We start from the raw sequence: 9,952 nt of genomic DNA, 5'->3' as shown, positions 1-9,952 counted from the left end.
TGCATATTCCAGCAAGATTTTGCTGACAGGACTCTGATATAGCTGTCTCTTGTGAGGCTATGCCAGTGCTGGCAAATACAGAAATGGATGCTCACAGTCATCTATTGGATGGAACACAGGGCCCCCAATGAAGGAGCTAGAGAAAGTACCCAAGGAGCTAAAGGGGTCTGCAACCCTATAGAAGGAACAATATGAACTAACCAGTACCCCCCCCCCAGAGCTTTTGTCTCTAGTTGAATATGTAGCAGAGTTTGGCCTAGTTGGCCATCAATGGGAGGAAAGGCCCTTGGTCTTGCGAAGATTATATGCCCCAGTACAGGGAAATGCCAGGGCCAGGAAGCGGGAGTAGGTGGGTTGGGGAACATGGCGGGGGAAGGGTATAGGGGACTTTCGGGATAGTATTTGAAATGTAAATGAAGAAAATATCTAATAAAAAATAAGGTTGAAAAATGCAAATTTGATCCTCCTATAAATAAATAAATAAATAAATAAACAAACAGACTAAAGAAAAACATGCCAATAGAAGCTCCTTTGTTAGCTCCTACAGAGGAGGCTACATTTTACCAAAGCCACACCTCAGATGCAAACCACCTATTCCATGTCCTGACCATAGTAACAGAGGACAGATGGGAGGACCTTTGCTGTTCTCAGGGCTTGAGTACTTCCATCAGCATCTTGGATGTTTGGAGATTTATCACTGGGGCGAGCATGCCATTTGTCCCCAAAGCTGAGAGCCATCTGAGAGAACGTGATGAACAGGAATATCTCAGGCAAGCCATAATTATCCTCTATGTTGCCAGGATAAATCCAGATGCATTAAGACAGACTGTGTCATTTACCTTGCCTTTTTGTCTGCACAGCAATAAAACCCTGGTGTTATCTTTACTACGGGAACTGGATACTTAGTCATATTTAACAGCAAAATTAGTATTGCTTTGTAAGGAACAACTTCATAAGCTGAGTCTCCTCATGCCGAGTGTGTGCTTTCATTTTTACATTACACATGGATATTGTGCTCATAGTTTTTTGTTTTATGATGAGAAATGGCGCTTGATTTTTGTGTGACCTTCATTACCCAGGGCTCCTTGTCAATCAGAGCTAGCAACTCTTATTCATGGCGACTGCATGCCAGGCCCTGGGCAAGAGCTTTTCTGTATCAGTCCTCATACCACCCCTGGTAGGGGTTGCAGGGTTGAGGGAGCCTGTTATCTCTGTACATGCTCACAAGCTCAAAAGCTCAGGCCTGAGTGTGAATCGCCGGTGTGGTCTTTATTCCTACCTAAGGTGTTTGTCTATACTCTAGAGCCTCCTTGTGTTTCCTTTGATGAAATCTGATGCAGACATGTCACCTGTCTGTCTGGCCCCTGTCCAATGTCACCTGTCTCTCTGTGCCCTGTCCAGTGGCTCTCTCTGAGCCCAATCTGTCTGCTGTTTGTTCCTGGTACATCTCCCACGTAGCTGTGGTTTAATCGACTTCAGTAGTGGCCCCTTAGCTTTGCAGAGAGCTGATGGACAGTGAATCTGGTATTGCAACCTCTGAGCTGCACTCTGTGGCTCAGGAGACCATGATCTTAGTACAAGCACTGTGAAAACATCACAAGGGTTTGAAGTGACATTTGAGTGTTACTAGACATGTGGTCTGCCTAGTCCTAAGACAGTGCAGGTCTTGTGTAACTCTTCAGATGTGTTTTTGCTGTATAACCCCAATGGCTGGCACTACAAGTGTGCCTCACCCTGCCTAGTCATGAATGTGTATCAGCTCACTTAGTTACCAGGACACACCACCCTGTGCTGTGGGAGATTCTAACTCTCCTCGGAGTCCTTTCCCTGCAGTGTTGAGGCCACGAGTGGAAAGCAGCATGCTGACCAGACCTATCAAGGGCCCCAGGACAGTATGTACAATGCTTACTGACTGGTGCTCTCCAGGGGCAGCTAGGCAGGTACCCCACGAGGGCTTGGGGTTTCTCATATTTCCATTAAGCATTCAAAGCTGACACATGAGTAACTGCTGGTATAATAATTATCTGTGCTGGTAACATTTTATGTGTTCTTTTATTTAAGATAGCTTACTCCATTTTCCAGACAGGTAGACTTGTGTGAGTCCCAGATCAGTGGCCTTTGGATGTAACTCAATGTAAAATATCCCCCAAATTATCACTCTGCCCCTGTGGCCAGTGGCCACTACATCACTCGTAATATCTTCACAGATCCTTACCTGTCCTGTGAGCCACTGCATGGTTTCTTCCCACAAATTCTAACAAGTGTTCTGGTAGAAAAGCTACAGCATGTTCTGCAAAGCAATCCAACTCTCTCTTTCCAGATCTTTAAACCAAGAGGAGGACAGCTGCCTTGTGGGTCCTATGCATCCACAATTGTACCAGTATTTAGAAACTGGAAATTTTCTGAAGCCATGGGTAGATTTATATCCACCCCCTATGGACACTGGGAGAGAACCAGACTGTCCACTGTACCCCTAAGACCTGTGGGGTCAGATGACCCACATTTGAATGTACCTATGTGATTCTTTTCAATGTTACAGAAAAAAATCCCAAGAACACTAAAGATAGACACTACCTCATACTGTAGGCAGGTTATACACCCAAGATGAAACTAGGGTTGTGCAGTTGCGTGCACTGCCTTCCAGAAGTCTTCTGGGTCCCAGGACCCAGCTCTGGCCACAGAGCTGAGACACATGTGACCTGTTTTCTGTTGTAGGGCACCCGAAAACCCAGTCCTCCTCAGAAGCCTCTGCCTGCTGATCCACTGAGCAGGACTTCTCGGCTCACTAGTGCCTTGGTGAGAACCCCAGGGCAGCAGGAACCTGGGCACCGCCCAGCCCCCATCAGGTGGGTATCATCTAATGGTATAGGGTAGCTGGAGTAACCATACTGGTTATCAGGTGTTGAGCCATGCTTCCTACCTGCCCTGACATGAGAATGGTGGGAGATGAGGGTAGAAATAACCAGGAAGCCTTCGCTGCAAACTATAGCTGTGCAATGGTTCACTTACCAAGATCACAGCAGGATGAAGATGACCCAGGAAAGCTGCTGACAAGGGCCCATGCTGGTCTCCAACAGGCAGTAAACAAAATATTGTATCTGTTGGAAGGTTGAACCTCCAACACCCTCACCCAGACCTTCTCTGCCTAGTCCATGGCTGGGACACTAGTTCAGGGTGGGAGATTATAAAGAAACGAGGGCTAAGCAGCTGCTCAGTAGCTGGAGCCCCAGGGACTTCTCTACAGCTGAGTAACCCGTGCAGGCTATCTCCAGCTGCAAGCATCTCCACCCTCTCCCACAGGGGATGAGGCAGATGCAGTCCAAACTCTACTTACTTGGGGAGAGGTTACCCACAGCTATAACTGAAGCTGGCTCGTGCCTTTGCAACTTAGCCAACGTTAACTATTAAAGCACATCAACTTGCATTTTAGAAAAGGGTGATAAAGACTCAAAACATTGCTCTGAGGTACTTGCTGCTGGGGTTTTTCCGCACCAGGTATCTCTGTTGTGGAAACCATGGCATGCTGGGTGCTCGCCCATCACCCACCTTGCATACCCCGAGCCTTGGTCTCTCTAGTAGCCCAGGCTGACCTGAACCTCCCGATCCTTCCCTCTCCTTACATTGGGATCATAGGTGTGAGACACCGTGCCTGGGTCGCAGACAGTTTAACCCACAGCCTACCTGCCTGACTCACATGCCCTTTAGCAGGCTGTGAGCTCTTTGAGCACCAGAGAACCAAAGGTACTGACTGTTGGCCAGGAGACATGCTCAGTAACTCCTATCTCTGCAGGGGAAGGCACACAGCAGTGAGTCATTATGGCTCATGGGAAGAATGTTGGCCTAGGAAAGAAATGACTACCTCATAAATCTCAGAGATAATGCTAGTCAAAGGGTTAGGAGAACAGTCTAGTCCACCACTGTAGAAATGCAGTGCACTGTACAAATATTTTGCATAGCATTTCAGTTACTTCTGATATTCTACTAGATTAAAACGCCACATGGACCTAATGGGGCAGGCAGGGGAGCACTCCTTTTCATAATGCCCCCAAGTAGCACCCTGTCTTAACCTCTACTGATGTCAGCCTGGCTCCCCATCTCTCGAGCCGTGCAGTGTGATCCTGTAGCCACTAGGCATGTCGGAGCTGGTTAAAAATAAAATAGAAATATACAAAAGTGTGAATAAACTCGAGCCAGGTTTTGAACACTTGACTCCGCCCCTGTTGATGCCTTCAGCACTTTATGCAGATCGCATACTGAGATGTTGAAGAGGGCTGAATGAAATTTAGTGATAAAACTGAGTTCACCTATATCACGTGGCTGTGAGTAACATAGAATCTGAGACTGGAGAGATGGCTCAGCGCTTAGGAGCACTTGCTTGTTCTTCTAGAGGGACCCGGGTTCAGTGTCCAGCGCTCACCTTGGGTCATTCACAAACTATCTGTAACTCCGTCTCCAGAGAGGTCAGAAACACCCACTTCTGGCCCCCACTGGCATCTGTACTCATGTACAGAGACATCCAGATAAATAGGTCTAAAAACTTAGAATTACCTGAGCTATTCATATCCATTTTTTCTGCCGAATGGTGCTGTTCTAGATTCAACTCATGGATGGGAGGCGTAGTTCCAGAGAGGGGTAGTAGACTGTGGTAGGTTACTGGGAGTTCTGCAGGAAGGTCCTTCATAAGATCAGCATCCCTCCCCCCATCCCAGAAGCTAACCTGGCCTCCACCCTCAAGTGGGGAATCTGTGGGAGACACACCAGTGTGCAGGAGCAGCCTTCTTCCAAGGTCAGGCCTTGGAACCTGTCTACACAATGGCTTCTGAAGTCTAACTGCAGTCTTGTTTTCCCCTCTCTGGCTTGCTCTCCATCCAGACCTGCCCCTAAGCATCAAGTGCCCAGACCCTCCCACAATGCCTACATCAAGTGAGAAGCCCAGCCCAGACCGGTCCTCAACAGTGAAGACAGAAGTTTGCACTATCTTCGACTCCATCGGAGTTGTCGTTGTACCAACTTTCAGAGTTTCTAACGTGTTGAAAACACCATTCTCTCCGGACCCTGGAGTCGCTGCCATCGGTGCTGTGCTCTGGTGCTTTGTGTACTTGCTCAGGAACTTGTAAGTTATTAATTTATGCAGAGTGTCTATTACTGCGCAGGGCGCCGTAGCAGGCATTTGTACCATCACAGGGCTTTTCTACAGAAGGAAGGCTCCTCATGCTTTTGTTTTTCTGGAGGACTTGAAATACCCTGCTTGATGGGACCTAAGATGAGATGTTTACTTTCTGTTCAAGGCCTTATCGGAAAACAGCTCTCCACCTTCCCAAGGCTGTTATGGTACCAGATGCACAGCTCAGGACACCCCAGGGAGAACCTGGCATGGGTTTTCTTTGTTTGCTTTCATTTTATCTTTTATTTTTTGGAATTCCTATCTTGGGTTGTAGCCAAGGCCTTCAGGAAGGTCTTAGGGCCGCTGCATGCAGGTCCTGCACCCTGAGGCTCTCAGACAACAAGTAGGATCTGCTTTGTAGCCAGCAGCTTTGGAGAGAACCTGGGGTACTGAAAAGAAGGTTTGGGGTGTGATTAGACCAGGACAGAGACCGGAATCCTAATCTGGGCAAACATCTGACCTTGAGTTGAGCAGCCATGAGCACCTCTAGGGAGCAAGGATGGCTGAGGTGCTGCACAAGGCTCTGCTTTGAGCGCCGGCAGGGGCTTCTCTCTGGCTGCCCTTTGCAGAGTTCGAGCTGGCATGGCATGTTGTTTACATTGGGAACAGTGGTGTTTCTACAAGAAAGCCACTGCCTGGGCACTGCAGACCTCTGTCTCCTGCCCATTTAGAGCTAAGCAAATTACCACATTGTCTTCTCGACTGTAATACAATGACCCTGTGTTCTGGCAGATAGAGGAGGCTTTCTCTGGGACCATAACCATTTTCAGATGTGAACTAGTAACCAGATCTAGTCGATCAACTCTGGAGATAGAAATCTCCTTTTTACTGCAAGGCTCAACTTATTAAAAATTAGGCAGAATCCATATGCTTGCAAAAGCTAGAACCACATGGAATGCTCTTCTCATGGCACAGCCTAAGTCTGGTATCCTTAGTAGTAGCCATTGGACAAAGCACCCGAAGTCACCTGTGTGTTCTCTTTAAGGCATCCTAATTTCTTCAGCATAGAGACTCACTCTTTCTCACACCCTGAACATACCTATTAATGAATAAGACAGCAAGGCAATCAGTTTCCTAATACTGAGTTTGCTCACGAAAGGCAAACTCAGCCAGGCAACTCTTTACCTCTGCTCTTTCAGTGTGTGACTGGAAAGCTACCTTCAGAAGCAGATCTTCAAGATGCCTCAACCCAATGGCATGAAAGATATATATTTAAATATATATATATAATGTAAGGCAAAATGCCAGAGGCCTTCCCTGCCTCCAGATGGGGTGCAGGATGACTAGCATTCACGTCAGAAGGTAATTGACAGCAGTTCTGTACCTCATCTGACTGCTTTAAGATCAAGGCTTCTTTGGAAGGGTAACTAACACTGATGGCTGGCCTGTGCCTTGAAGCAGAAGGGAAAATACAGATAAGGAATTTGGTTTGCTTTCTAGAATCCAAAACTGTACTCAGCATTGGGAAGCGTAAATAAATCCACGTCACAGATACATAAAAGAACAACTCTTATGACATGCCCCTTTTTGTGGCACAGAGACAATATTGCTGCGGCTGAGATGCATACAAATTTCTGTAACTGATACGGCATTGGGGAGTCCACAACTGTAAAGGCTTACAAAGTTGTGTGAGCGTTGTCTTGTGAGACACACAAAGCCTCAGCTAAAGCGTGTGAGCCCCTCCTCCGGGTGGCAGTGATGGGGAGGCTAGGAACACACAAAGACAACAGAAGAGCTTTGGTTTGCGAGGACCAGAGAGAGTTTGGTTTAGAGGAAGTTGGAGCCGTGATCTTCTGCCATCTCCCCAGTGGCCACTAAGGATGCCGATGGTGCCTTACCAGCTGTGCAGTGTGGGCTGCTTGCTTTTACAGAGCCACGCATTCATTTCTGAATAAGAACATAATGTAATCCTGATATTCCCTTATAGGACAGACTGTGTTACTAAAGGAATTCCTCTAAGATACAGTAGTTGTCAATTAAACCATATTTAGCAGTAACTTCAATTTTAACAAAATTGGGAACCAATGACCCGCAAGGGGGTTCCTCGACAGGGAGTAGTCTCTCCCTTTCTCCATCCTTCAAATGACAGACATCAAAACTGACACAGGTCAGTTGCAGTCCATCTTATGCTTATACACACTAGAGGTATGACTAAAGTTGGTTGAGTCATGGGAGACCATCCCTGAGAAAGTACAGCCGGTCAAGAGCCTAGCCAGGAGGCGTGGCTGAACGTTCTCCTTTCTTCCCTGCACTGAGGAATAGTTATAGGTTATGTGACCCCACTTCACAGGCAAGTGGGAGGCAAACCTTGCAGGCATGCCCCTTAAAAGCTGGTCTCGGACCTACAATAGTCCTGAGTCTGTTTTCCCAGCACATGGAGAGCAACAATGCAGTTTTCCATTTCAAAATATGCATGCCGAGTTTGCGCTCCCTGTGAGTGTTTCCAGGTTACACATATGGGATGACATCACAGAAACCACACAAGCAACAAATTAAATTCTACGGGAAGAAATCCTCCTGACTGGTCTCTGAGGAGACATTTTTATGCCTTCTTAACTTTATTAGGAACTCTCAGGCTGAAGCTATGGGTCATTGTTCTCCAACAAATCAATACAAGCCATCAATGCACTCTCGAAGAACTGCCAAACCCTGATCTGTGTGAATGTTCTTAGGAGCCTGTGATCCCCATGGTGCTACAAAGAGGCTGGAGCTGGGCCAACAAGAAGGCCTAAGAATCCTCCTGCCTCTCAGCAGATGTTTACTGAGCACTCTGAGCCAGAGACACCCGACAACCGGGAGGACGATGGCTGGGCAATAGGGTGCCCAGCCACTTGCAGCTCTTTCCTCTGAGGCCCGCTTCATGTTTTAATTCCCTTCTATCAGGCCCCAGCCAGAGGACACTGTCTACAGTCCTCCCTCTCAGTTTCCAGATGGCCTAAGCCATACACAAATGACCCAGACTAAGAAACACCAATGGTCCCAGCAGTCCCAAGAACTGCTTTGTGAGCACTATGACAAGTGAAAGGGTATCACAGAGGCCATTTTTTTCTTTTCCTTCCACTCATACTGGAAGCCAGACCCTCTACACTCCTAGTTCCTTTACACAACTCGGCAGTGGCTCCATTACGCCAAGGACACAGAAAAACATGGGTACCGATTTGCCTTTCACTCCTGCCAATCACAAGTGCCTTACTCTGACCAGACCCCATGCCAAAACCTCTCTCATCCAAGAGAGACAAATCTTTACCTTTGTTACTACTTCAAGCCAATGTGGTAACTACTAACCTTCAAGGTTCACCTTCACCAGGACCATAGCACAGAGCAACCACACACACACACACACACACACACACACACACACACACACACACACACCTTGAATCTATCCCACAGCATATCAACCACAGTGACCTCCCTCCCACTGCCTTGTTCTAATTACAAGGTGAAGATGGCCATAGAAAATCAAGTTAGCACTAATTACAAAATGCTTTTGATGCAATCTGAATTTCCCAATGGTACCTATTGCTTTGAAACTCCGATGAGTTAAGTAAAGCTCTGGGATCTGTGAGCCCCATGCTCAGATCATGCAGGAGACATGGGCACACATATGAATGTACCATTTCCATGCCTTTTGTGGAGAACATACATACAAACATAAATACTTTCATTCACACACACATACACACACACACACACACACACACACACTTACATTAGGAGTAGTAATAAGTTTATTATCAAACCACTTTTCTCATATAAGAGAAACTAGGAAGGGAAAATGTTGAGTGTGGAATTGTTAGAATGCTCAGTATGGACAGAGATCTCCGGGAGGTCTAACACTCAGGAATCATTTTCAACCTGGGAAGATTTGGCCCCTGCAAGTTGAAAGCCCTACCACCTGCCTACCTTTCTATACCATACATCATGTTCTGTGCTATCTGAAATTCTCCAAGAAAGTAACATTTTGGCCCCTAATTTAGCACACTGAAATCGAGATAGAGCCAATGTCATCTGACTTTCTTTATAAACAGGTCAGAGGCTGGTTTATGTCCACTGGCCTGTGTGCTGGTACTTCATAAGGCAATGGTCAGAAAGCACACAAATCTCATGAGACTAGAAACACAATTAACAGTCCTCCCATCAAAGCAACCTGGTAGTGCTTGGGATAGCCGGTCATCTGAATATTTGTGGCAACAAACAACACAACCTGAACTGGCCACAGACTGCTTAGCTCTGTTCTGACTAATGTTACATCTCAATTAACCGGCACGGCCATTCTGCAGGGCTTTGTCCACGGATGGCGCTTTGGTTAGCTCATGTTTTCATGTTTGTATGTTACATGCTGTTATTTTTGTACGCATTTCTCATATGGGGGATCTACAGGTAAACACAGCCTCCGAGTTCAGTAGAAAATGTCATTGTTAAGAGTATTATATCCAATAAACAGTAAACAGATAAACTTTGGGTGTGTTATCCAGAATGTTATTGATGCAAAATTAAGAGGAAAGTCTTGTACTCATTCACTTACAAGAGTAAAAGCATCTTGGAGTATTACACAGGCAACTGAAGAGAAGTGTTAAGAGGCCAAGGTATGTGTGCTGTCAATACTGGGAACAGAGCGGGAAGAAAAGCTGGTCAGTACACAGCATGGGTGAGACAGTGGGGGAACCTGATGCCATTTTGAACAATGTGAATTCATAACCTATCAGAATAATTTTACAATGCATATCATTTATAGAAAAGTTCAAAAAGTAATCAATCATAACACTATCCGATTCACAGCAAAGA

At 46.3% G+C, this 9,952-nt stretch overlaps 1 protein-coding gene across 1 annotated transcript in view; it reads left to right on the top strand.

Moving 5' to 3' along the window:
- The window catches only part of Adam12 (ADAM metallopeptidase domain 12), a 324,955-nt gene extending 315,385 nt beyond the window's left edge, over positions 1-9,570 (top strand). Inside the window, exons 22-23 of the mRNA XM_021194809.2 lie at positions 2,716-2,846; positions 4,873-9,570. Of these exons, the coding sequence (XP_021050468.1) occupies positions 2,716-2,846; positions 4,873-4,927 (186 nt within the window). The 3' untranslated portion in view covers positions 4,928-9,570. The remainder of the gene's footprint in view (positions 1-2,715; positions 2,847-4,872) is intronic.
- The last annotated feature ends 382 nt before the right edge of the window (positions 9,571-9,952 follow it).

Source organism: Mus pahari, chromosome 1 (assembly GCF_900095145.1).
Source record: "Mus pahari chromosome 1, PAHARI_EIJ_v1.1, whole genome shotgun sequence".
Taxonomy (NCBI): domain Eukaryota; kingdom Metazoa; phylum Chordata; class Mammalia; order Rodentia; family Muridae; genus Mus; species Mus pahari.
The sequence above is the reverse complement of the archived record's forward strand: the minus strand, read 5'-3'. Positions and strand labels throughout refer to the sequence as shown.